Below are 27,960 nucleotides of genomic sequence, written 5' to 3' on the forward strand. Positions count from 1 at the left end.
GTCTGTAGGACAAAGCTCCCTGGGAACACAACCCAGCCCAGACAAGGCTTGGTCTGGGCAGTTCCTGGCAGCTCAAACCCCAGGGCTGGCGAGCTCTGGCCTCACCTGCTTCTCCCTTGCTCAGCTGCTCCGCCTGCCCCACAATTAGGCTGGGCTGATGCAGATGAGCTTTCCCCCCAAAACTGCCTTTCCCAGAGCTCAGGGCCCTCCATTCCACTGCACGCAACGCTCTAGTCAAGACCCACAGGCTTGGGCAAGCGCCTGGGGCCGCCGGCAGCGTCAGCAGCCTCGCACAGGCTGTTTGTGCTGAACACAGGGCCCAGGCCCTACCTTGTGCTGAGGCTCCTCGGCAGTGGCGCTGGGAGGGACGATGGTGACCGTGCTGTCCCCAGAGCTCCCACCTGGAGCAGGTTTGGGCTGCGCGTTGACGGGTGCGCTGTGGGCGCTCACCCCCAAGCCCAGGAACGGCCTAGGGGAGAAAAGAAAGCACAGCAGAGCTGGGCTGAGCAAAGCTGCCACTTGCTTCAACAACTTGACCTGCTCTTGTGCTTTCCTGTCTCGAGTGGCCTATTCTTTGTGTGTGTATTGCAAATTAGACTCTATCCTTGTTCACTCTGTTTTGCTGCTGCAAATTTGAATTGGATTTATAATCCAGCACTAAAATCCATTGTTCTGGATCCCCAGCCAGGTTTGTCAGCTGGTGTTTGATTTATTCCAGTTCATATTCAGGCACCAAACCGTTATACTCACAGGCTGAATCTCTTTACCACGCTCCTCTGAGCTTTGGCCGATGCGACACTCTTGTCAGCAGCTCCTTCAATTTCACGTGAAAGCCGGAAACTGCAGAACAGGCAACAGCATGAGTTAAATATCTCAGAGTGGCCATATTTGAGCAGCCCTGGGTCATGCCCACGTCCCAGAGGGCTGCATCCCCACAAGGAGGAGGCAGCTCTGTGCGTGTGTGTTTCCACTCTCCGGGAGCAGCTCCCGGCAGCGCACAGCTCAAGGCTGAGAGAACCTGAACCTGCGTGCGGGGCAGAAAAGCTGCTTCGCCAGCCGGGCTGAGACTCTACCTCTCCTCATCACTTAAATGCCGCTGCCTCCTAAACCACTGCACGAATTTCTGATCAGCTGACATGCAATAGCTGTTACATGAAGACTGCAAGAGTTTAATTTGTGCGATTACTTCAAACTCCTAAGAAAACAAATAATAAAATAGGAATTCCAATTAGAAAAATAAAGCCAGTCTCGTTAATATCCTACCCACACACAGCAACAGATCCAGGACAAACTGAGTTTGACCCGCAGGGCGGTTTCAGTTGCAGAAGTGACTCTTTCAAGAACCGCTGTTTCAAACAATGCAGCTCTGCAGCTCACCCTTCCCGCTCAGCCCTGCGTGGCCAGAGCGGCGCCCAGAGAGGAATCCCGCTCTGCACGGAGCTGGTTCTCAGGCACCAAGCAAGGGAAATAACTAGAGGTGCCTGTGATGACAGCAGAGCCTGATCCTCACCGGCTCTGCACGGCGTGCGCTCACACTCGCACTCACCATCTGCAGTAACGTGAGCGGCTGTTGGATACGCCCGAGCAAGGACAACAGACCTCACCAAGAGAACGCTCCAGCAGAGAGCGTCAGCAACTGACCATCACAGAACAGTCACCGGCCACTCACCCTTCGCCGCTTCTCAAAGTTGATCAGGCCGCCCTGTTGGAGGACAGAGAAGGGATCAGAGGAGAAGAGCACGGGCTGGCTGGAGTCAACCACAAACAGGATGAAGTAGCGACACCAAGGGAAAGGCCAGAGCTGCCCTGAGCAAAGGCTTCTGCAAAGACCTGTTTCCAGCTCTAGGACAAACCACAGCACTCGTGTACCTGAGTCTATTTCTTAAATAGATTCCTCTATTTTTAAGAACTGCATTAGAACCCGGGGGAAGACACAGGACCAGACACAGTGTCTGGAAGGGAGGGAGGATATGTAGGATGCCAAAAATTGCCCCAAATTACCTCGAGATAGTCCTGAAGGGCTGTGTCCAGCATGACGAGGTCTGTCAGGAAGGTACCCAGGTAAGGTACCGTGCCTTGGGTGACTCCCTGCAAATGGTCAGAGCAATGGGGGATTAATTGACTGAGAAATAATAATAATACTAATTAGAATGCCAGAATACTCCTGTGTAAGCAAACAAAATACAACTCGTCTGCTTCACCAAACAGTGCTCTGGTAAATGATGCTTTCATGACACCATCCTTAGGATCCCAGCCAGCGGTTCATGTCTGTCCAGAGCGGCATAAAGCCAAAGTGCCCATTCGTAACTCATCTGCGTCAAATCTCGCTGTGCGGCACCTCTCGCCCTAGCAGAAAAGCCCGGGATTTACAGACCCGTCTTCCCACAGCACCGCATACGGGAGTTCATTGGGTAGGAACAGGGCTGAGCTCGGCTTTGGGTGAGATCACCAGCCTGGCAACTCAAGCTCATTCCCACCTTCATCAGCAGCTCCCTGCTCGCCGCAAAGTTGTCAGATTCGGAGAAGATTTCGGAAAGCTCTTCAAACATCAGCATTATGTCCCTGTACAGGAAAGGATTAAACCATTTAAGTTGTTTGTAAGCACTCTGAATCAGATCAGGGTACTATTTTTTTCTCCTGAATTGTTAACGGTTGGGCACATAAAAGATAAAAGCACCAAAACACATCCAGAGACACACTGCACAGCCTTACTTTGGAACGCAGGCCCAGGTCTTCTTCAGGCGATAAACGGAGGTGGACTGCAAGGCAGAAACAATGGCCTTCAAAGAGGAAAAGCTGTTCAGGATCCTACATTGCTGTGAAAGGAGCGGTTAGAAACACAGGAGCATTAAACGTCAGCACCACCAACAGTCAGTGCTCTTCTGTCTGCCCGTGTCCTGCTTGCTGCACATTCTCCCTGCTAAGCGGGCAGCTCTACAAAGACTGAGCATCAAAAATATCACTCCCCATAACCCCCCTGTCCCCTCCCAGCTCCGCGGCACCCGCACAAGGAACGTTAAACAGTGGTGAATAAACGCTTTACACGTGCGATACGGATCCACTTCTCCAAGATCTTCGCTCGTTGCCGGGTCTTTAATCCTTTGCTGTCCAGGACGGTGCTGACCACGCAGTTGGTGACGGCGTTGAACTGCGAGATGGTGGCTCTGACGCTCTGTGCCAGCTGTTTGTTCTCTTGCTTGTCCCTGCGGGACCAGATGCAGCCCAGGCAGTGGTGGGGCACAACGTTCTTGAAGAGTGTCTGCAGGGAACCAGAGGTGTCCAAGTCAGCCTGGATCGCTATTGCCCACACGAAGAAACGTGTGTTTACAGTACAAACTGCATCTGAAGCTAATATGGTATTAAAGGGGAAATATTGGTTTTCTCTTAGTTTAAAATATACACTTGGCTATAACTCTTTAGGCCTGATGCCCTAAAAGAACTGTCAGCTAAACAGTCCTGGCAAAAGAAGAGACACTTTTCTATCACTTACATTATCTAGGGGATAAACTTCCATATATAATGATAATTTTGAAAGAGATTGATACAAATAAACCGAATTGGAGCACTACAGTTAAAAGTACTTATGCATCTTCAGGTGAGGTAGCCTAAAATACAGTCAAAATACGCTATTTCTGAGGGGTCAAATATTAAACTTTTTGCAAAAGAGGCTACACAGTCTACATTCACACTGTAAATAAAAGACAAACACCTTCAGGAGAACTGAAGGAAAAGCCCAATGAGAGAAGCGAGTTTGGATAACCAAGCAGAGCTGTGCTCTGTGTCCCAGCAACAGAGCGGTTCTGGAACGCCAGACTGACATTGATTTAAGTTAAAAAACAAACAGACAAACAAACAATGAGAAGCCCAGAACTATTTCCCCGAGCATTTCAGGTAATACGTATGATCGACACACCGCGTCCATGTACGTCAGCTGTTCTGCCACCAGCTCTTCTTGGAACAACGAGAATTCTGCTGCCCCGCTGATCTCCAGTTCCTCTTTCTCATCCAGGTCGCAGGGAGAAAGACTGTGGAACGCGTCTGGCCAGCGTGGAAACACGAGTCAGTGAATTTAGACAGAAAACAATTAACCAAAGCAGATATTTGAAAAATCACTACATACAATAGCAGAACATGCAAAGGGACCTGCCTGGTGTAACGGCCTCACTGTGCTGCATATTTTAGTGAGAAAGAGAAGGACCGGAAGACTAAATTGGCAAAGAGACTTTTTGGCTCACGGCACAGGAAGCTTTGTGCCCTGGATCAGGGGACGTGGCAGGCTTGACGCTGGGAGAACACCCAGACAGCACAGAAAGGTACTTTACCATCCTTCTCCAGTTGTTCTTTCTGGAACTGCTCCAGGAGGTTCTCTGCCCTCTTCTCCGGGTCAGAGCCGGGCACGTTCTTCTTCAGATAACTCAGCACCTTCAGCAGACACACGTAGTCGGGCGGCTCTTGGAAATCGTCGGCACTTTGGTCGAGCCAAGCTTGTAAAATCGACGCGATCGCACTGTGAGCAAATTCAGAGAGAGCACATGGGTTGTATGCAGCAGGTACTGATGCAATCACATGGATCTGTACCTAATGTAACAACGGGAACACTGAGACATTCATCCCCCGTGTGAAGGCACTATGGACACTTCTGTGAGCAGAGAATTTAATTTGTTCTTTTCATGCAAGAAATATTATTAAGACAATACTTCATAGGAAACTAATGGCCGCTTCTTCAATTACACCTTGAGAAACCAGCACAGTCATTCAAAATATTTAAAGATTTTCTCTGCGTTGTATTACTGGATGTGTTATGAGACACCTGATACTCGGCCTGTACACAAGCTCCTTGAAGCAAACAGGCTGTGAATTGTCAAAGGAAACAACAGCTCTGCTGCCCACGTCCCGCTCCAGCACTGAACCCTGACTGGGGCTCGCTGGGCGCTGCAAACCCAAACTTACGTCCTGAGCACTGTGCTGGATCCGGGGCAATTCTGGTTTCCACGCTCTTCAGAGCCCGAGATCTCCAGGTTTCCGTATCTGGAAAAATGAGATGGCTCTTTAGAGGAACCGCTACTGAGCAAAAGCAAAATCCCAAATAGCAAAATCCATATACAACTGGCATAAACATATACACATTGGCATATTCATATCCAGTTGGCATGAAGACGGGTGACGAGAAGTTCATGGGACATCTGAGTGTGAACATTTTAACGGCTGCTCAGAAAACACCACAAACCCATCAAACCCAGAACTGACTGCAAGACGGAACAAGTAGGAATCTATTCTAGGTGTGACTTTACGGCCCACACATATTCTGGTCTTTTTTTAAGGGAAAAGCTGTATTGATTGTCTTGTGTCGGTCCCAGTTTGGTTCCTTAGTGCTCAGACCACGCACACTTTCCCCACCTGGCGCTTAAGCTTTAATGAGAGCTGGGGTGTGGGCAGCGTGCATTTACACATGGTGTGTTTATGCTGAAACCCTGAATTTGGCAGGATTCTTGACCTCTGTCCATCAGGTTATTAACTGCATGTCCACTAAAAGTAGGGGAAGAAATTCCTGTCAACATCCCCCTGTCGTGTACAATAAATGATGGCTCAGTTTCCGTTCTGTCCCGGCTCTCACCTGTCCAGGAGCAGCTCCAGGACTGTGCTGGTGGAAGCAAAGGCCCTGTATGTGGAGAGGAAGGTGTTGATGTATGTAAAATCGTTATCTGCAAATGCCATCGGAAGCATCTCCACCAGCTTTTCCAAAGTTCCAGCTTTCAGGGCCCTGCTTTTGCACGTCTCGTCCGGGCTGACAGTGTGTTCTGCAGGTAACTGGTCTCCTTCAGCCTACAAAGTGCAAACAAAGACAAAGCACATAATCAGACAGAAGCCAGAGCCCCGACACAGCTTGCACAATGAAACACAGATTCCATTCCACCTTTTCACAGGAATAGTCCATCTCTACTTACTAAACAATTTTGTCAGTTTTGGCTCTCCAACCACCAAATTCTGTAGCAAATACTGGAGGACAATAAAGACATTTCTTATTTAAACAGGCAAGTGTTTCCAGTGCTTAAGCTGTAATCTCATGGTTGGCTTTTAAACTGACAATTCCCTCCTAATAGGGCCAACCATTCAAAAACCCCGGATGCTTTCTTAGCATCAAGAAGTTTAAGAAAGGTTTATTAGACTTCTTGCTGCATGAAAGATCTCAGTACCTTCACTTACTGGTACCTCAACAAGGAGTTACTAAGCAAGATTTCAAGCTTCTCAGTAGGTAAAGGAATTGGTAATAAAGCCCAACACACTCAACACGAACAATTACTGTTGTATTCCTTTTAACAAGGGTTCTGTGAAATTTTCAGTTAGAGCGGCATTTCTTTCTGAAGTATCTTTGTGGGACACAGACATGCTCAAAATGCTCCCCACTTCTTGCACAAAACCATCAGCTGGGAAATGTACCAGAGGTCAAAAGTACTTTCTGATATATCTCCTGGTAAAAACAGGGGGCAGAGGTGAGAAATCTGCCGCTCAAAGTCTTTATACTACCAACCTGGACACTACACCAAAGCAAGTTCTTATATTATTGCCTTTGATCCTGAGGAAAATGTAGAAACATCACAACATAACATCAAAGTTCTACCCACCTCCTGACCCTCTGGCTCAAACTGCCACAGCTGCACTGATTGCAATGAAGTGAGGACACTTGAATCAGCTGGGGACTTGGCCACCACGCCAGCTTCACTTACCCCGAGCCATCTTGCTCCTTCACCCTCAGTCTGCTGGACCTGCGCTCTTCTCAGGGGGTCGCAGTCAACAGCTCCTTCTTGTGCGTCTTCAGCTCCATCCTCAGTTGTGCTCTGCCAGGAAAGGGCCAAGAGAAACAAGTCAGAGAGAAAGGAACATGGTCCCCGCACAAGCGCAGGCTGCAGACACCAGCATGCCAACACCGGGATCTCACAACACCTCAACAACGCTCACTTAAGATGCCACGTTTTCGCTGCCTTTAGTTACCTGGGGATTTTTGGACTTTTAACTGAAAGCAGAGAGGAGCTGAGTGCACAAATTACTGCACAAGCCAATGAAAGAGGTAAGAATTAAACCAGAGAGTCCAGATCTCCTGAACCCCAGCACTAACAGCCGCTGTATTAACAAGGTGATACATGTTGAGGAGCAAAGCACTAGAGAATTGAAAATACACGTATCAATTAACTTTAGAAATACATATACTGGTCCCCCTGCAACCACATAATGTTATTTCATCATACATACCACTTGAATAATTAAAGTTTCAGGGCTTTACTAACTACCACAGCCTTAAGCACAGCAACAACTCAATTAGAAAGGATTTGAGTGCAGTTCAACCAAATCCCAGTTTGGGGAAACCAGGATTTGGGGTTTTTTGGGGGTTGCTTTTCTGTTTGTTTTTACCTCCTTTATGTCTAAAATATCCCCTAGTCAGATACAACTGTCTGTACAGCAGTGACTTGCCTCTTGAACGCTCTGTGGAGCCTGCACATCTTCCCCAGGCTGGTTCCTCACATTGTCTTCCAGGCTCTGTGGAGTCTCCATGTCTTCTTCAGCTGGCTTGCTTGGAGTCTCCTCTACGCACTCTGCAGTCTCGGTGTCTTCCTCTGTTGCCTTGCTTAGGCTGTTCTCAATGCCCTCTGGAGTCTCCATCTCTTCCTCTGTTGTCTTGCTTAGAGTGTTCTCATCATGCTCAGGAGTCTCTGTGTCTTCCTCTCTTATCTCGCTTGTGGGCTCATCAATGCGCTCTGGAGCCTCCACATCTTCCTCTCTTGTCTTGCGTACAGTCTCCTCAACGTGCTCTGGAGTCTCGTCAACGCGCTCTGGAGTCTCCACATCTTCCTGGGTTGGCTTGGGCACAGTCTCCTCCAGGCTGTGCAGAGACTCCACATCTTCCTCATGGCTCTTCCTCCTGGGTGTCCTCCTCCTTGGTCTCCTCCAACATCTCCAAACACACAGGTTCCGAAGGGGGAAGTTCCGAGCCTGTTAGAAAACAACAGAAAGGCAGTTTTGAATTGCAGATAGCAACACGTTTACTTTTAATGTCCTTGCAGAAGTTACAGGACAAGATCACATGAACCCTGAACTTTAGGCACTATTACAATGCAAAATATAGACTGTATGATAGGTTCAATGTGGCAGGATGTAAACCCCCCTCTCTCCCCCATCTCCTTCAGTATGGAAGGAGCAGGCACATCTCCCTCTCTCTCTGCTGTTTGAGGCCAACAGCTGCTTTTGTTTGGCCCCAGAGCCCCTGGCCAGGGCCGTCAGCAGAAGGGAGCGCCGAGGCGCCAGGAGCCGCTGGGCACCCGCAGCCAGTGTGGGGGATGTTTGGAGGCTTCAGGGGCACCCACAGTGTGAAGTTACTCCTCACATACTCGCGGGTGCATTTATTTAAGTCACTTTTGGAGTGCTAAAACCCCGTTTCCCAGCGGTTTAATAAAAGTTGTTTTGGAACCTGTTGTCCCTTAATCTACCCTCAGGGTGCCCCTGTGACAATCATAGAATCAATGTGGTTGGAAGAGATCATGGAGTGCAACCGTTAACCCACCCCTGGCACTGCCCCGTGTCCCTCAGAACCTCATCTGTGTGCCTTTCAAACCCCTCCAGGGACGGTGACTCCACCGCTGCCCTGGGCAGCTGCTCCAATGTTTAATACCCATTTTCCCTGCCCAGCTCTCCATCCTGCCCAGGTCTCTGATGGCAGCACAGCTTCCAGTGTCACCACTCCTCCCAGCTTGGGGTCACCAGCAAACTTGTGGACAGTCACTCTATTCCCTCATCCAAATCATTGATGAATATACTGAATAATATAGGCCCCAGCACTGCCCCTGAGGCACTGCACTGGATACAGGCCTCAACTGGACTCTGCCCATTGACCACGACTCTCTGGCTTCTTCCCTTCAGCCAGTTCACAGTCACCTCACTCCCCGATCATGTCCCTCCCATTTCTGGTAGGAATTGTTCCCAACAGCAACCTGAGCCTCCCCCGGCACAGCTGGTGCCGTTGACCCCGCCCCGTCACTCGTCACTCGCAGCGTCACCAACGCCCTTCTCTGGGCACTCGGAGCTGCCGGCCCCGTGTCCCCCGCAGCCCCGGGGCAGGGCGGGCGGCGGGCCCGGCTCGCTCCTACCCGTCCGCAGCAGGGCCCGCAGCTGATCCCGCACATGGCGCCGTGTCCGCAGGCGGCGCTGCTGCCGGCCCCGCCAGCCCCGCGCTCCCGCTCTCTGTCTCTCTGTCTGTCTGTCTGTCTCTCTGTCTCTCGCACCGACCGCTCGCCCCGACGCCAACGGCGGCAACGGCTCCGGCGGCACCGCGGCCACCGGACGCGGCCTCGCGGCAGCACGTGCCGCCCGCAGCCGGCCAATCGCGGCTCACCGCCGCTCCCGCGCGCGCCCCCTTGCCCCGCCCTCAGCCCGCGCCCTCGCTCAGCCGGACAAAGCGCCGGCACCGGGACAGACGGACCGAGCTGGGAGCGGGGGATCGAACCGGAACACTGGGACACAGCTCGTGCTGCGGCAGAGCGAGGGGCGAGCGCTCCCGGGGCTGCTTCACGCACACGCACCACACGCTGCCATTTTACTGCCGGCCCTTGCAAACGCAACCCAGACCCGCACAGTCTGACCAGCACCCCCGCAGTTCATTGCTTTGTTGCCCTCGAGCAGGTTCCCCAGACACACGTAAACAGTGATATTTTTAAAAATTGTTACCCCCAAAGAAGGGACCTTAGATGACCGGGTTACCAGAAATATCTATTACAATATTAATAATTAAGAATGAAGTGAGGTTGATATTGCACAACCTTTGCAAATATATATATATATTTAGTATATCTGCTCAGATGAAAAAGCTAAAATGAAAAAATAATACTAAAAGCTAGGGATGGTTTTTAGGGAATGTATGATGTCAATTTTCTATATGTGGTTGCTGCATTTTGAAACTGATTATGCATAACACTAATATAGTAGGTACTTTAAATCATTATTGGTGGGAGGAAATCATGTTTGGCCTTTCATCAAAACAGAAAGAACAGGAATATGGAAAAACATGCCTGCTTGTGAATGTCTTTATTACACAGTCATGACACCAGAGATGGCACTGAGCCGCGCACACACAGACACGCCGCAGCCAGGTCAGGGGAACACGAGGCTGGTGCGCTCAGACACATGAGCTGCAAGACCCAGCGCTCCGGAGGGACATTGACTGACATTCTGTGGGCATGTAGGATGTGGATGAGGATGTGGGAAAAGAAATAAAGAGAACAGATAATAATCCCAAATATCTGCAATGGGAACACGAGTCTCTGGCCTATGAAACAGTAAAGTCCTTATAATGCCCATCTGCCCCAGTTGGGTTGCACAGGGAAGAAAAAGAAAATGTAAATGGCCAGGTAGCTGCCACCCTTACTATAAAAGAAAAGAAAAAGCCTTCTTCCAAGGCTAAGACAAGATGTTCTAAACTCAGGGCTTTTTTTTTTCCCCCATCATCATAATTAGCACCCTGAAAAGAAAGACAAAGAATGAAGAGATTTATTTAGAGCAACTGCAGATGACTCATTTAACCTGCAGATCCACTAGGATAGATAGCTTCTAGGCAGATAATTCTAAATACAGCTTCCATGAGAACAGACTCACATCATGGTATATTTAATGTCTCCTCTTAGGAATGCTACCCACAGATAAGGCTGATGGTTTTAAGTGAACATGAGAACGTGATCTTTAAGTTTCCAGTGCTACCGAGCAACCAACAAATATTCTGTACAGCAGTTCTAAGGACTCCAGTCTAGTCATCAGCTTAAGCTACCCCTATGTAACTCGGTATTAACTCTTCCGTATGACTGGCAGCACACTACATTTAAACACCACTGTACTGAGAACTGCGTCAATCCTCCCATTCCTCAGAATGAAAGGTTATTTCACTCTTCAGAACAACTTTCTTAAAGCCCCCGATCATTAAACAGAATTTTCTTCTTGAATACTGCAAACAACCGTGATTTAATAGCAGAACCTGGGTAGCGCCACACAAGACTCAAACTTGGGAGACAGGAACAAACATCATTTCTGTACTGGCTTAGGCCTAGATTAAAACAGGCAAAACTCAGGTCAAACAGGCCACAAAGGCAGGAAGGGCCTAAGTAACTCAACAAAGAGGAACCTGTTCCATCCCCCCCGCCCAGCCATGGGCCCATCTGAACACCAGGAGGTGGGAAGTTTTACATTTTACAACACAAAAGAACGATGCGAAAAAATTGTGCTGTATGTTCCTTCTGTAAGACTTTAGCTTCACTTTTGTAATAAGAGCTTCAAAGCAAGTTCAAAAGATCAATCGTAGGTTTGGGCGCGGGGGGCTGTGGATCTTTCCCTTGATTCTCCTGCTATCTCGAATTCCCTTTTCACTAAAATGGAATTATACTACTGTTATTCTTTTGATAAGACTGCCATCTGGTGGCACTTGCTGTTTTTAAAAATTGAGCAATTGAGAAGTAATTTCCTAAATAAAATTAATACAATACCTACTACTACTGTAGTAACAAGAGTCTACTCCTAATTACATTAACTGATAGTCTTCACACGCATGGTCCACTTCTTGTGCAAATACTTTGCACAAAAGGTCAGGTTATACTGTCCAGAAGGGATCGCCCCTCATCTAATTGCCAGGAAATACAACAGGAGTCACCAGCCATTCCTGAGCTCTTCACCGTCACTCAGAGATGAACGTTTGAATCCTCTCACTGCACAGCTACAAAGGAATCTCACTTGTCTCGAAGCCTCCACCAGCAGATCGCTGCTTCTCACCAGCAGGTTGAGTCCCAACTTGTTCTAGCACAATTATCTGACAGATTCATATGCTCCAAGGTGTAACACAGCTCAGACATGCTCACCTCATTACTTCTACTAAACAGTGAGATGCTGGTAACGCAGGACTGCAATAAATGCATGGTTTTGGACTGCTTCAAAACAACAGAAAGCAAAATCCAAAGCATTTGAATGTCATGAGTATCCTAACACCACATTCAGAAAGGCAATTAAAAGCAAAAACCCAAGAATGTTTGAGTATTACAAGGTCCGTTTCTTCTTTTCATGTAAAAATCAAACAAATATTTCAAAAGAAATTTGAAACTGAACTGGACACGCATAAGTTATATTATATTATATTATATTATATTATATTATATTATATTATATTATATTATATTATATTATATTATATTAATTAAATAAAAAGCTTTCAGTCCTCCCTTTTTTACCACAACTTCAAATACCAGAAAAGTACCATAACCACTCCTACCAAATATCAAATGTAAAGCTGTCCTTACTGACACCTGGTGATAGAACCAAAGCCGAAAAGTCTCTCAGTTTGCTCAGGGTCTATTTCATTTGCAGGTAGCACAGTGAAACTGCCCTGAAACTTCTCATACACCATCAGCTGATTCTCCACCTCAACTCCAGTCCACTCAGCAAGTTACACGATACAGAGTCCTAACTCATCTAGGGCTGGAGACAAGATGAAAATTATCTGAATATAAATGGAGCAGCACAGGGTATCAATCTGGTGAGAATTCATTCCAGTCTATAATCCTCAACTAATCAAGAAAGGAGAGGAGGACCCAGGGAATTCCAGGGGGAAGCACTTCAGCAATACCTGTAGTAGAAGGGTCTAAAAGGAGGTGCAGAGATGGCTGATTTGTTTGACCTGCTGACCCCATCTCCTGCCTCGCTGTAACCTCCTCGGAGAGCAGGGAAATTGTTCTGGTCTTTTTCCGAATCCCTCAGTATCTCTTCCATTGCCTTCTCCAGCTGATATCTCCATTTGAAAATACCTGTAAGCAGGAGGAGATGACATTTTTTAAAGGTACTCGTAGTTTCACTTTCACTATTATTTTCCAAACATATAGTCTTACTTGATGCAAAAGAAACTTTACTGAACAAGACAGCACATCAAGGATCAACAAAATAAAATCAAACATAATCCATTGTCCCATCCCATTACAAATAATGTACATATTCTCACTGCTAATCCAACAACCACCCACCTAAAAACTGTAGACCTCTCTTAAAAAAACAGGTTTGTGTGTTTAGATTCTCCATTCAGAACAAACACCAACATACTTTCTATAGATTAGTCTTAAAGAAAATTTTCCTTTTTTAGTCATATCCAATCCAATTGTCCCACACATAGGAGGGGTGCAAGTCTAAGGAAGTGGCAAGAACATGGTGAGACCCATTTGCAGATCAAACAAAAGCCATGGCCCATAATAAAGTTGCACCGTGGATTCTACCTCCAGGTCTCTTGCCTCTTTCCAAACATAACTAGTGTTTAACACAGACGGAAATCATTGGTTGTAAATAACTGCCAAACGGTTTTGCAAAGACAGACTAAGTACTTACTGTCATTTCAAGGGGAACAAATTCCTATTGTTCCAAGTGGGCCCAAACCAGTAAATCAGCTACTGCAACTCAAGTGGGCAAATTTGTAATTAACCAATCAACTGCCACCAAAATGCTAAAATGTTCTGCTGTTTAGAGGTAGAAAGCTTTTAGAAATGGTCTTAGTCATGCCTAGAGTAGCACTAAACAGGAAACCTAAATTAAAAACTCAAAATCAAGACCCTCTGTGGCCTATTCCTATGCAGTCTAATTACATGCTTTTAAGATAACAACATTCAGAGTCTCTAGTCGCTACATAAAGAATACTTCCCAAGCTTTAATCTGAAGCTCAGCCTTTGAAAATAGCTTTGTAGTCCTTTACTAATGTATAAAGCCACAGAATACTAACAAAGCTGATGCCCAAATAAGTTATTAAAAGAAAAACTGAACTGCCAGTTTTGGACAGGTTTGCTTAATCCGAGATGTTAATTTCACTGATAAAAAGCAAGTACAAAAATTGTCTCCTCAAGCACACACATGTATCTTTAACTAAATATTCCAAAGAAGTTGCAATCTTTTGATCAATACAAATCTTACCACACATTTAAAATAATCATGAACTTTTAGCTGAAGTTCTTCATATTTTCCAGAAGCATCCTCCAACTGCTGATAAACCAGGACAAATTCTTCATTGATTAATCTGGATAGAGTTTCAGGAATCCTACTGGCTTTACTAAATGATGTTTTGACTTCCATGTCAGGTCAGTATTCTCCTCCTATGACAAGAACCTAACAAAGAAGGAAAAATATTAAATAATTAGTTTTTAAGCTGTAAACATTATGTTAATAGGGCAACATGAAGCTACTGTGGAATACTGTAACACTTTAAGTTATATGAATGTATTATACTACATTCTGAAGAATAATTTTTCAAAAACTGCATATCAAAGTGTATGCTCTCCACATGAAAACATATTTAGCAATTGATTATGACAGCATTGTTTTTAGTACCCTTTAGATCTATAGGTGATGAAGTCAAAGGTGATAGTAAATCACAATCACATACTCCTTAGCACATTTTTCTGAATCAACCTGCAGAGTTAAAATTAACCACTCCACTTCAAAGCAAAAATAATGTTCTTAATTCTTTATCATCTCAGCTCACATGTTACTTTCCTAAGCTCAATGAAAGGCTGCTGTAGGAAAATGTGATGGGACAATGTTATGAAGGAAAAGAACACATTTCAACATAAGTACTGCTGGAGGAAGGAAAGGTAATAAAGGGCCATGCTTCTGCTTTTTGTTGAGACAGAGAAGAAAAGGAAATAAATGAAGGAGCTAAAGTGCAAGATAAAAAGGTGGCAGCAAATGGCACTTGGCAGAGGCTCTTGGCCCTCTCCGAGGTGGATTCAGAACCCAAAAGGATGGTTATTGCAGCAGAGGGCACCAGAACAACAAGTATGTGGTAATGACTCTGACTTGCTCTGCACACTGAACATTAAACCTCTCGTATCCTCACAGTATAGCACCAAAGAACAGCAAAAAGTTTTACAAATTTTTAAACACATCTGATAATGTTTGGTGGTTATATAGTACTATTTGCTTGAGTGAACCAAGTGGTTAATAGTGAAGCATCCATGGAAGAATACTAATTTCACACTTGTGCCCATCACATTATTTTTTATCACTCAAGCTTCTGTTGTCTAAAGGAAACCTAAATCTCACATGTTATGGTTGAGATACTTTTGTCAATGTAATTTTACAAAAGTGCAGGAATTTTAGGTTTTGTTAACATCATGATCAAGCACACTAAAGTGCTAAAGATTTTCTTTTTTGTTATCTTTTGGGTTATATGATATACACAAGAATCTTGGCTGTGTGAAGTAATAAGGACATTTTCTTAAATGTTTGCAGCAAGTTGGAAAAGTATTTAATTCTTGCCTTTCATTCTGATATCACAGGTTTCAAAATGAGCAATTTTCCATTTTTATCAGCTTTGCAGGTCATATAGCTAACTAAAATAGCAAACTGAAACATTGCCAACACATAAAAAACCCCTTTCTTTTTATGAAGACAGCTATTCTGTTTCCACAGTTTTAAATGGAAAGAATAATATACAAATTGAACCATAAGATGATACAATTTGACAGTTACACTGGTATTTTACCTATTTCTCTCAGTCATACAGGCTAACATGTGGATTCATTTCTAATGTATAATCTGAAGAAAATTACTAGGGTGGCCACAAATGTAAAAGCCTAGAACCATGCCCACACAGTATTCCCTTTTGGAAGGAGAAAACAAAAAGAAAAAGAAGCAATGGAAAATTGAGACGCTGAAACGAGGTACAAATACAGTGATCCTAAAAGCAAATACTGTTTTGTGTTTCATATGCTAAAGCAATATGTCATGCAAGAAGAAATGCTGCATAACTGGGGAAAGCAGACATTAAAAATAATCTAGGCATCTTGTGGGATAAGTTCCCAAGAGAGAACAAGCTCATCTACAAATTTCTGAACTTATTGTAGAACCCAGAACAAAAATAATCATTAGAAAGCGTTACTGTGATGGAGGCCTAAAATGGGGGTTGAGATTTAAAGCACTCACCCTTGCAATGCTACTTAACAAGAACCACAAGTCATTTCAGATCCCACTTCTTTAAATTGAAACAATGCAGTACCGTGGTAAACTACGTTGTAGTTGTTGGTAGCAAGTAAATACTAGTAACAGAATTCACTAAGTAGGAACAGAATTAAATGCTCAGGGAAAAATTAAGCTACCTGAAAATGAAAACCTTTCAGCAATATAGGAACCGTGTACAGGAGCCACGTGGTAGAAGTCTCCAGACTGGAGTATTAAAACCCAGACTGAACAAAACACCCGAATGATGCGCCCTGTACAATCACCTGCTTTAAACCAGGACATAAGAGGATGTGCTGAGGCCTGGGCCAGTTCTAGGTTCTGTGGCTTTAGACCAAGGTTGCAGAGCACACCTTCCATTTCAGCTCCCAGTGCCGGCTCCTGTGTCTGAACAGGATACTCAGAACTCCAGCGAGGTTCATGTTTCTAGCATAACACTTCAGAGAAGAGTCTGCAAAAGATGGTGATTGCCGATTGAAAATTTTATGTGTTATGTACAGTTTTAAATTAGAAAAATAGGATAAAGATGATAATTAAATTCATCGGGAACAATGTGCAGAGCTACTACTTACTTCATCTCCAAGAGGGAAGACTAATTACACAGGACTATCACAATTCAGATTTTGTTGTTAACAAAGTATGGTGCAATTTGCCAAATGGTTACATGAAAGATTGTGCTGCAGGACAAAGACTCTTACATAATTTATACAGTCATTAAGAACAAGTGGTATTCATGTTTCATTGGGGCATTGTAGGAAAGATTACAATGCCAACAGAATGGTAAAAATATAATAATGTACTAATCTATGATGAACCTTGATTTCCGAATCTGGCTAACTATGATGTTCTTGATTAAATCATTGATCCAGATATTTTATTACATAATGATGGTACTAAAGATTCTGATGCTTACAAATATTGCTTGGTTTAGATTTCTGTTTGTAGACTTCTAAATCATTCCCAATAATCTTATTGAAAGAACAGTAAACCAGCCATAACGCTTAAGATTTGTGCTTAACTAAACTTCCCAATTTACAGCCCTCACGTAACTCATAGTAAGTTAAATGTGTTTTTTGTAAAGATTGGAGCCTTCTGTGTTCGTAACATCTCAAATACCTGCGAATATGGCATAAAACCCCTGTTTTGAGAAATTAATTTAACAGCCGTTCTGAATATTATTTTATTCAAGCATTAATCCTTGATAAGCATTATGTTAAATTGTTTTGGTGGAAAAGACTAAATAATAGAGACTATTTATTTGGTAAAACTGAGACAAACAACACATTTCACTATTCTCACGTGGTCTACCTTGACTTGAGTGAGGCATTTGACACAGTCTCCCACAGCATCCTCACAGCTGAACTGAGGCAGTGCGGTCTGGACGATCGGGTAGTGAGGTGACTGTGAACTGGCTGAAGGGAAGAAGCCAGAGAGTCGTGGTCAATGGGGCAGAGTCCAGTTGAGGCCTGTGTCCAGTGCAGTGCCTCAGGGGGCAGTGCTGGGGCTGGTGTTATTCAATATATTCATCAATGACTTGGACGAGGGAATAGAGTGACTGTCAGCAAGTTTGCTGGTGACACCAAGCTGGGAGGAGTGGCTGACACTGGAAGCTGTGCTGCCATCAGAGACCTGGACAGGATGAAGAGTTGAGCGGGGAAAAATTTAATGCAATATAACAAGGGCAAGTGTAGAGTCTTGAATCTGGGTAGGAACAACCCCAGGTTCCAGTATAAGTTGAGGAATGACGTATTAGAGAGCAGTGTAGGGGAAAGGGACCTGGGGGTCCTGGTGGACAGCAGGGTGACCATGAGCCAGCGCTGGGCCCTTGTGGCCAGCAAGGCCAATGGTACCTGGGGTGGGTTAGAAGGGGGTGGTCAGTAGGTTGAGAGAGGTTCTCCTGCCCCTCTGCTCTGCCCTGGGGAGACCACACCTGGAATATTGTGTCCAGCTCTGGCCCCTCAGTTCCAGCAGGACAGGGAACTGCTGCAGAGAGTCCAGCGCAGGGCAACAAAGATGCTGAAGGGAGTGGAGCATCTCCCGTGTGAGGAAAGGCTGAGGGAGCTGGGGCTCTTTAGCTTGGAGAAGAGGAGACTGAGGGGTGACCTTATTATGGTTTACAAATATATAAAGTGTGAGTGTCAGGAGGATGGAGCCAGGCTCTTCTCAGTGACAACCAATGGTAGGACAAGGGGCAATGAGTTCAAACTGGAATAGAAGAGGAGGTTCCACTTAAATTTGAGAAGAAACTTCTTCTCAGTGAGGGTAACAAAACACTGGCCCAGGCTGCCCAGGGAGGTTGTGGAGTCTCCTACTCTGGAGGCATTCAAGACCTGCCTGGACACCTTCCTGTGTAACCTCATCTGGGTGTTCCTGCTCCAGCAGGGGGATGGGACTGGATGATCTTTCGAGGTCCCTTCCAATCTCTAACATTCTGTGATTTTTTGTAAAGTTAACATGAACATCTGTGTGCAATCAATAAAAGAATCCAAAATAGGAGCTGAAGATTAACCTCACCCAGTGTAGTTTTTCCCTTCTATCTAGGAGCTCTGTTATACGTTTCCATGTCACAGCCCAGTTTCCTTCTTGCAGGTTGCTCTCAAGCTTCTGTCTCTGGTGACTCCAGACCCCACATTGCGCTGTTTCAATGGCGCCTTCATGTTGTGCAGTCCCCTGCAGCTCAGGTGCTGAACTGACAGCACAGGGTGTGCTCCTCACAGGCTATAAAGGGTTTGGAATTGCGGTGATTCCATGTGCAGCATCCCGCACAGTGACCTCCCGCCAGCACTGACCCCACTGAGCCTGCAGCGGGGCACATACAGATAAAACCTGTGGGGAATGGGATGGGAACACCAAACTCCTTTCTTGTTGGCAAACTAGGAAACAGATTTGGATAAATCCCTTAGCATTTTACACCACAGTTCATGTTTCCATAAAGCAGGAACCAGTTCAGCGCTACCTTGAAATATCCTGATGTTAAATAATTAGTCTCAAAGCACTTTAAAACTGTCAGTACGTGCTAACTACACGCAGCAAGTCTTCAGGAACGCTTGTAAGACATTTCAGAACTGTTTTCAGTAGCCCAAGTGCAGTTCAGACACTGTGTGAAACAGGGGGGCTTGGTGGTGCCCCAACATCTTACCTGGGCTGCTGTTTGAGGGCGAAGATGAATTAAATTTGTCCTGCAGCAAAGAAACCTACGGGCAAACTTCTCCAGCAGCGGCGCCACTTCTGGCTCTGGGCGCAAAGCAACGGGGTCTTCGCCTTGCACAGCCACCTATGTGAGAACAGCATTTACGTGTGGTTTTGTTCCTCTAAGCAAGGAAATAACTCACGCCAGAGCTCTGCGGTTCTCTGGCGGGAGGCAGCACGGCGGGCACGGGGCGGGAACCGCAGCGGGAACCGCAGCGAACCCCGAGCAGGGGCCGCCCCGCCCGCGGCGGGCGCTGAGGGACAGAACATGGCGGGCGGGGCGCTGGGGGCTCCCGGCACAGGTCGCTCCTCAGGCTGCACCGGGCGTGTGAAGAGCCTCCACCTGCACCCCACGGCCTCGCTGCGCCCGCCGTGACCACTGGTGACGAGAAAAGGAGGTGAAAGGAAAACAAAACACACCCAAAAGGCGAGGGAGGATGGAGGGAACACGCTCGGTCCCTCACGTGAACTCGCAACACGCTCGCCACGGCGGGTGGCGACACCACAACCGGCAGCGCCACCTCCCACCCAACCCGCCCGGCGCTGCCGACCGTGACTCGGCTGTTTCTGGCGGTCCCGCCCCACCTGCTCGGGAGGGCGGGCGCAGGAAGGGGCGGGCGGCAGCGGTGCAGGAGGTAGGCGGCGCGGGGAGGAGGGGAGAGGAGAGGCAGCCGGCGCACAAGATGGCCGCTGCTGCAGCCGCGGCGGCCGAGGGGCGGCAGGCGGCGGTGGGGGAGCCCCGGGGCCCGCGGGTGCTGGAGGAGCAGGGCGCTGTGGCCGCCCCCGTGTGTCGCAGCTGAGGGGGCCAGTGGCCGCTGCGGGGAGCCCGGCCCGTGTGGTGAGTGCGCTGTCTGCTCTGCCTCCCGCTGCCCGGCCGGGCTGTGGGGAACAATGGCGCCGGGCTCGGGGGCGCTGGCAGGAGCGCTCCGCTGCCCTTCCCGGGGATGGTGAGCGGGGGGGGGCGGGCGCTGCTGTCGCCGGTGAGGCCTGTGCCGCTGCCGGCCTCGCTAGGCCTCAGGCTGCTGCCGGGGCTCGATTTCCGAGCTCCCCGGAGGGAGGGAGGGAGCTGCGGAGGCCCCGCGCCCGGTGCAGGAGAGGCGGAGGGGGCGGGCAGGGCCCGGCGGGTGGGTCCGGCCTGGGCGGGTGGCGAGCGGCGGCCTCGGCGGAGCGGGGACAGGCGGCTTTTGTGTGCGGCCTGCGCCTGCTGGTGCTTTTCCAGGGGCTCTGCGTGCTTGGAAAGAAGAGAAAACTCATCCTTGTGTCGCACTCGGCACAATTCAACCAGCAACGCGGGGGGCAATGTGATTATTTCCCGCGGTCGCTGTGGGGGACACCTCTGGGTTGTCGCTCTTTTGTCTCGTTGCGCCTGAGGGGAGAGTGAGGTGCCCCCCGGGAGAAACCGCGATCAAACAAAACAGCGACGCCGCTTCCTTTCACTCGCTTTTGGCCCTGGTGGTGTTTTTATCTGTTGGATAGGTGAGGTATCTTGCCGGGAGTGCAGTGTTGGTCTGGCTGCGTGTTAATGTGGTTGGGAACGTCCTGGTGTCAGTTTTTGTCCTCAAAAGCCGTTGTGAGGCCTGCGCCGTTTAAAAACGGGGAACTGATGCTGTTTTGTTTTGGTTTGTTTTTCTTTCCCTGGGAACTGCGGGTTTTTAATTTTCTACGCGTGTATATGTTTTTTTTCCTCAGAGTAGCTCTCTTATTGTTTTAATTTCATTCAAGTACAAATGAAAAATCTTGAATTTATCCAGTGGTAGATGTTTTCCGTGTGTTTTTACTATATTGAAAATCTCTGAAGTAAAAACAAAACAAAACAAAAAAAAAAAAAACAAAGAAACGCAGGCAAAAACGATTAAAAGGTCCAAGGTAACCTGGACTATTGCAGAGCTTCTTTAATCATTGTAACTGGTGCACCAATGTTATCCTCTAATGGCTCTGCTTGCAAAGAAATGCACTTTTTGCACTGTTTGCATCTTGGAGGAATAGAGTTGTTAGATAACACAGAAATACTATGAAGCAGAAATTAGTATGTTCCTAAACTTACCTTTTTTGCCTCCTTCAGGCTTAGAAGGATGTGAAGGGTGTTGGTTTTTTAATCAACTGTAAATGTCTGTATTTCTGTGTTTGAAGTCAATGAAGCTAAAAAGAGACTTAATAGTTGTATAAATAACCCAATGTTCCTAGGAGGAGTGTGTGCCCGATGGATGGTTTCTGAGCTTTACCACTAGCACTATGGCTTTCTTCAGTCCATTAATACACGGTGTTGATATGAAATGACGGTTGCCATTGACATAAATAGAAGCAGACGTTATCAATTAGGCACCTTGTATTTTCCCCGCAATAGCTCATTTCTTTACCTTCCTGTCCTACAAAAAGGTTCTGTCAAAGCAGACAGCTTGACAGGCTGTTCTGAGGGAGATTTAGAAGTGTTGGTGCCATCAGTGCGGTCTGTTTTTGACAACCAAATGGTTGAGTGTTGAGCTTGTCAATCACTTCTGAGCAGCACTGACCTTAATGGGGAGAAGTTACTTGTATGTTTTCTGGTGTGGTGAGTGTTGTTGGGGTTTGTTTGTTTGTTTTGGGTTCGCTTTATGTTTTTGTCAACTTTGTATCCAAAGTAGTTAAATTTAAAGCAAAATATTTCTGAATCTTGCAATGAGACTATTGCATGCTGGTAATGGTTTTAAAAACCAATGGTTCACTGAACAAATGAAGGTGTAAATCCAGAAATTGCATATGTTAATATGTCAGAGTTTAACTTGTATCTTAGGACATGTATATTATTATATAAAGGTGGTCATGCTAAAGCACATGAACAGCAGTTAATAGGATTGCTTTCTGCTCTGTTGCCAGCGATTGACCAGCAATCTGGGCAGAAACCACCATCAATTTTGTTGAATTAAGCATTGCGGAAGCTGAGATTCTGTGAGTGTATATATGAAAATATTGACTTAATTGCTTTATATGTGGTTCAGAGATCTTGGGTGATGCTGATGGCAGTTGCCTCTGATGATGATGGCAAAGACTGACATCTCTTTTTAATTAGGGTCTATATCTCGTAACTAACCAGTGTTGTAAAATGATGTTTCATGGTACTTGGGGAACTGACCTTTCCCATTGTGTAATATGAATTAATATGTATTAATTTGAAGGATAATTACTTTTTTAATTCCACCCAAGAAATCATATGGTTTACATGCTGGATACTTGGAAGAAATGTTTCATCCACTTGAGAACTTGTGGAATTGTAGCTTTCAAACAGTATTAATTGTAAAGCTGAACTAGAAGGAAAGAACTCACCTGCATTTAGGTTCCCAAACATATTGAGGCTCTGAAAATAGCTATGAAGCAGTGAGTGTAAGGTACCTTTTAGGCAGATGACCCTTTAGAAAGCTTTTTAATTTTTTGCAAAGCCTGCTGCTTGTTTAAAATTATTTTCTCCAGTGAACTCACTGAATGATTTTGCAGATGAAACTCTGTGTGGTTTTATGGTTCTTTTTCCTGCGCCCAGTAAATCAGCTGGTTGTTTGCTGGAGCATCCCAAATAATATTGGCTGTTAAGCCAAAAAAAATTCTAACTCAGAGTACGTGAGAGATAAGGCATAGAGAAAATCGTACTTTGAAGTTATTGCCTTGGACTGTACTTGGTAATGAATATGAAACCGTTATTGTACAGGAATAAAGATGAAATGTGCTTCTGTTGTGAAAGATCATTCTATAAACATCCTGCACCAGCTGAAGTTTCAGTGTGACCTTCAAGATTCTGTGTAGGTTTTATTACAGTAATGCAGTCTGTGGACTTGTGATAACTGAGAAAGAAAGCCACAAATATTTACTTATGTTGTGTTTCTTTCCTTTCTGTGCAGATATTCCACAGTGCGTACTGAATTAGGTGCAGTTCCCATCACTTAGTTTGACCGCTTGTTTTTCTCAAGAAGTGTCTCTTTTGATGGTTATCTTTTGCATCGGTTTCGTTTTCTTGGTTACCAGTACAGTAAAAGTTGAAATGGTATTAAATTTCAAAGGGCTAGCTGATGTCTAATGAGGTTTTTTTTTTATTTGTGGAAATGCGTAATGGGCAAGAAAGTGTCAAAATCCTGTCAGTTTATTGTAATTCTTTTTTTTTTTCCCCCTGATGTAAAAAGACTTTCTGGTTAGAGTGCTAGGGGAAATAGCTTTCCTGTTACTGCATGGTAGCAACTTGTTGTGTGCTACTAGGAGGACGGGGCTTTTGTGGTAGAAATATCCAGATTTTGAAATAATTTATTGCAAATTTATTCTCGGCAGGAGTACCAATTGTACACTGTTCTATGTTGGAATTTGTAGAGTGTGTTTCATGGGAATGTGATAGGTGTCCCCCTGACCGCCTTTTGAGATTTCTTTCTATCACAGTGAGAAGGAAGGCACCTGTGGTATAGAGCATCTTTTGGCAGGTAGAGGTGGCTTATTATTTATATCAGCAACATATTGCAGAACTCTCACATAGACAGACTTTTTATAGTTGCAGTAAGACTGGCAGAATAACCACAACTATTACTGTTACCTTTGACAAGGCAGCTCTTGGCTCTGGCTTAAGCTTGAACTTGGTGTGGGGGAGACACTGTTGCATTGTGCAGATGAAAAATGGGATGTTGTCTAATTAGCAGCATCTCCTGAGCACCAGCCATTGACATTTGGAAAACCAGAAGATTTTTAATGTTAATTCACAGAGGAAAAAGGACCTGGACAGCCTTTGCAGACTTCCACGTAAGAGCTTCTCCTCAGCATGCATTTTAAAAAATATAATAAAATCAGGAAATGTAAGGGTCATATGTGGAATAATACAGAAAATCTCTTTATCATTTCATTGTGTGCCTTTACCTAGTACAATGTTAGCCACATTTAAAAAAGAGGAGTTATTAGGAACATGGAGAAGAAAATCTTTGTATGAGAGATGATTGGGAGGAAGAGAGAGGAGGCAAGGCAGAGGATTTTGACAGAAAGTAATTCAAATTTTCCTGTTTTGCAACACAAGAAATAGAGGATATGCAGTTAAACTGAAAAATAGCGCAAGTGTGGCTGAAGAAAGGAACAGATTGTTCATGTGTTTCATATAGATTGTGGCAGAGGTTGCTGTGTAATTTGAGACAAAGAACACAAAAAAGAGTATTTGTGTTAGTCTGGTAATACTGTGGTTAAGGGGAGTCTTGAGTTCAGTGTTACAAAAGCTGGAGTGTCTATTGGCAGTTATTCATTCCAACCTCGAAGTCACTAAAGTAGCCATAAGTGACGTTGTTCTTGCTGTATACATTGCTCTCCCTACTGATTTATTGCAAAAAGTCTTGCAAACCCACTTTTTTTAATCCTTCACATAAAGCATTATTTCTCAATTGTACAAACATTTGGAGTAAATCTGAGACTACTGTAATAGGACTGCCTTTCAGCTACAAGACAGCTGAAGAAACAAGGTGTATGGAGTCGCTGAAGTACCTGAAATGTGCTGGTCTGTGAGAATCTGGATCTTGCAGGTGGCTCCTGACTTCTTTTGGTTTGTGTGTTTTTTTGTTTTAACAAGGAAAGCCTGGTCTGTCTCCTCCCTCTACTATGCCAGTTGAATAGGTGTTTTTTAAATTATGTCATTAGCTCCTGTTTCAAAGCAGGCTGTTAACATGGAATCTGGGCATTCCAGAAGTTATTTTTCAGGATGCTTCCGTGTTTATCAGACCCTGTTAGGAGAAGCTTTGAAGATTCAGGTATGGTTGTTTTTAAATCCGTTCATGATCAAATTCTGGTGGGTCAGCTGATGGAGCAGCAGTGCTTGTAGCCTGGTTCTAAAGATCTTCATGGAACTTCCACCTGAAATAGTTTCTTGCAGTTACTTCAGTTCAAATGGTGAGCAACTTGGAAGGTTTTTCAGTTGCAACTTTGAACTTCCCTACTGTTTGGAAAGGAGAGTTCTACTAGAGTAGCAGGAATCTTGTCCTGTTATGACGCATTGGAGGTCTTCAGGGGCCTGCAGCTCATTTTTTTCGATAAACTGTGCCAGGCAGTGTTGGTCTCCAACTCAAACTTTTGGGCAAGAAAAGTGAAGTTCAGTGAAGGTATTACAAAGTGAATTAATTGAAATCCATGCTGAGGGGGGTGGTTTTAATTACCTATGTATTAATAAACCGGTTTCTGTGAAACACTCCCAGTGTTCGGTAGCCTTTAACTTTCTCTGTGCTTTGATTTTTAGAGTAAACAATATTCATACTGATTTAGCACTCTTTTTGTAGTAGTTGAATGGGTAACTCTTCCATGTTTTACTACAGTGACTGTATAATATAAATACCCTTCAGAAGTGAAATAAAACTCTCACTATTAACTTATTTTTCTTGTCACATTCTTTCAGCTTGTTCTCCCTCCGCCCCTTTTTGTTATCAGTTTGGAATGGAAGTCCTTCAGGTACTATTTGATGTTTGGAGCTGTACAAACAAATGAAAGTGTTAAGACTTCCTTATCCAGTGTTTGTGTCTGATGAATCTGGTACTTGGAGAACAGCAAGACCACAGTGGTTTGTGCCCTTTATTTTTAATTGTGTACCAAGATGGAAGAACGAAAGGAGAGACCTTGAAAGTAATGTCAACTGAATTTGAAAGAAATAGTAGAAGGTGACTTTGATTAGCTTAAGTGACATTTTGAAATTGTGGCATAATGCATCAACATTATTTTATGACCATTAATAATTCTGGCAGCTATGCCGGCCTAATGATAGTTGAATATTATGTTTCTGAGTGTAAGGTATTCTCTGGGAAGCTCGGTAGAAAGTTTTCCACTGCCTTTACAAGTGAACATTGTGCTAATGAAATCTTGACAAATCTACTCATGCTTATGAGTCCTGTGAAGCAATCATTTCTGTCCGTGTTGTTTCACAATTTGAAATTCCTATTGCTGTTCATTTTACAAAAATCAAGCCTGGTTTTTGTGCCACAGTGAAGTGCTTCAAGTGGTTTGAGGAGACACAGAACTGCAAAATGTTATCCTTCCTCAGGTAGGAGGAGAAAGAGTAGGAGTGTATGTGAACTGTGAAGCAAACCTCAGCCTCTCCCTTCTATCAATGAAAACTTTTCCTGGTAGTGTATGGTGTATTCTCTTACACCATAGACAGATATTTCTTGAGCTCTTCCAAAGCAATTAACGAGTCTGGTTTACATGGCATTTGGGCAATTTTTTTAGACATGTCTGAGGAGCTCAGGTGTTTATGTGTAAGATGCCAAATTGGCAGAGTATCCTGTTGTACACAACAGAACCAATGAATCAGATTGAAAAGATCTTGATAAATAGTTGTTTATTATAGTACTGAGATTGTTATTGGTCACCTGCATTGTTACTAATTGTGTGGGTAGACATTAAAATTGAAAAATTGTTGGAAGCTGAAAAATGACTAGCTCTTAATTTAGTAGCTCCAGAAGGACAGTAATTCTTAGTTTTACTTGCTTGGTAAGGAGAATATGGATTTTGTTTCAAAAATAGATCAGAAATTACTAAAGCAATTACAAAGAAAATGTCACTGTACCATGCATCTTTCCAGTCTTGAAGTGACTTTTCTGTAAAAAGTCTTTATTTCTTTGCTTGCTAAAATGCAGTTTTCTTGTAGGATATTTTTCCTGGATCCATGGGTTTCGTCACCTCTCTTCTATTTAATGATCTTTAGTTCTCTGCTATTAGCTACTTCTTTTTTAAGTTTAACTTCTGATATGAGTCAGTATTCAATTCAGCTAGCTAATGCAGGTAACAGAGATGGCATATTGCCTATTAATTTCTTTGTTTTGACAATTCGGACTTCCAGGATTGGCTGCTTGGTTAATGGAGCAACCGTGGGACTCTCTGTTCTTGGACTTTACTGGGGACTATCAAAATATCCCTGCTTCCTCTGGAACTGGTGAGAAGTTAGGGAGCATTGTTCATGGCGCACTCCCTCGTGACTACTTTGGCTGTCGCTGTAAAATTTGAAAGGAGAAAGATAAAAATAAGTTAGCCAGTCCACTCCATCAAGCCATTTTAGCCTAAGTTAAACCAGAGGCTGCAACTCAGGCTGTCCTTCCTGTTTATGAGTCATTCTCTGTTTAATTGCGTGAAAAGGCCTCCTGTAGACTTAATTAAAAGAGAAGTCTTAGTAGTGCTGCAAAAAACTTCAGTTAAAATGGTGGATTTTGATTTTAGTCTTGTTTAACCAGGCTTTAAGGATGGAAGCTTGGACGCTATAACTTTTTTGTAGGTGATTCATACAACAAGTGGAAAGAAAATTTATTCAGAAAAGTGAGTCTATTTTAAATGTGACTGCTTTGTTGCTAGCTGCTGTTGGATTCTATAGAGAAGGTCTGAGGAATCAGGGTTGCCTTCTGAATTTGCTAATGCTTGTATGTGGTGTTAGTCTCTTGTATTTATGTTCTATATTAAATTGTGTTGTGACTGCTACCTGGGGATATTCTTTCTGGTTTACCTTTTTTTATGCTATTTATCTACTGTGTTGTACTTCCTACAGAGCTTTTTATGGCTTGAAGATGGCTTACTTCATTATTCTTTGTTTTTCTTTCTGAATTATCCCATTTGTCAAGTTTAAGGATGTATTTATTTGAAGGATCTTCAGGGAGACAAACAAGTTGTTTTGCATTGATAGTTGTGAGTTAGTGCACAAGAAGGTGCTCAAAATAGGGGTTGAGACTGTGTTTGGAAACCCTTTAAATCATCTATCTCTCTGCTTTTTTGTAGAAGTGGGAGGATGCCTATTGACAATATTAG

General features: G+C 44.7%; 2 protein-coding genes across 7 annotated transcripts in view; one reads left to right on the top strand and one right to left on the bottom strand.

The window, feature by feature from the left end:
• Positions 1–331: 331 nt before the first annotated feature.
• Positions 332–19,728, bottom strand: LOC308042922 (ral guanine nucleotide dissociation stimulator-like 1). Of its 4 annotated transcripts, none has more exons than XM_080348691.1 (19): positions 19,621–19,728; positions 19,151–19,285; positions 17,320–17,423; positions 16,278–16,462; positions 13,969–14,160; positions 12,647–12,824; positions 7,468–7,986; positions 6,726–6,836; positions 5,615–5,823; positions 4,951–5,028; positions 4,323–4,507; positions 3,914–4,038; positions 3,044–3,259; positions 2,713–2,816; positions 2,478–2,562; positions 2,002–2,088; positions 1,670–1,702; positions 751–840; positions 332–469 (listed from the first exon to the last, which is right to left on the bottom strand). In XM_080348691.1, exons 7-18 carry the CDS (start codon positions 7,654–7,656, stop codon positions 823–825), a joined length of 1,440 nt encoding a protein of 479 aa, XP_080204817.1. In that variant the 5' UTR covers positions 7,657–7,986; positions 12,647–12,824; positions 13,969–14,160; positions 16,278–16,462; positions 17,320–17,423; positions 19,151–19,285; positions 19,621–19,728; the 3' UTR covers positions 332–469; positions 751–822. The 4 variants fall into 4 exon arrangements, with proteins under 4 accessions (XP_080204817.1, XP_080204819.1, XP_080204818.1 ...); XM_080348693.1 differs by lacking the exon at positions 17,320–17,423 and adding an exon at positions 18,526–18,729; XM_080348692.1 differs by lacking the exon at positions 17,320–17,423.
• A 149-nt stretch (positions 19,729–19,877) lies between these two features.
• RC3H1 (ring finger and CCCH-type domains 1) overlaps positions 19,878–27,960 on the top strand; it is a 62,412-nt gene continuing 54,329 nt past the window's right edge. For 2 of the 3 annotated variants that reach the window (XM_080348815.1, XM_080348818.1), the window contains exon 1: positions 19,878–20,038. The gene's annotated coding sequence lies outside the window, so the exon portion shown is untranslated. Of the gene's footprint in view, positions 20,039–20,609; positions 20,677–27,960 lie in introns of those variants that run through there. The other variant, XM_080348816.1, reaches the window with a different exon arrangement.

This window comes from Nesoenas mayeri (genome assembly GCF_963082525.1).
Source record: "Nesoenas mayeri genome assembly, chromosome: 8".
Lineage (NCBI taxonomy): Eukaryota > Metazoa > Chordata > Aves > Columbiformes > Columbidae > Nesoenas > Nesoenas mayeri.

What these genes read in the sequence shown, in the direction of transcription:
- LOC308042922 (XM_080348692.1), bottom strand. Translation starts at nt 7,656, where the DNA reads ATGGAGACTCCAGAGGGCATTGAGAACAGCCTAAGCAAGGCAACAGAG. An exon ending in TCCAGCACAGTGCTCAGGAC is followed by an intron (nt 4,508 to 4,950) that starts GTAAGTTTGGGT and finishes ATTTGCTCACAG; the next exon opens with TGCGATCGCGTCGATTTTAC. An exon ending in CCCTTCAGGACTATCTCGAG is followed by an intron (nt 1,703 to 2,001) that starts GTAATTTGGGGC and finishes GTCCTCCAACAG; the next exon opens with GGCGGCCTGATCAACTTTGA.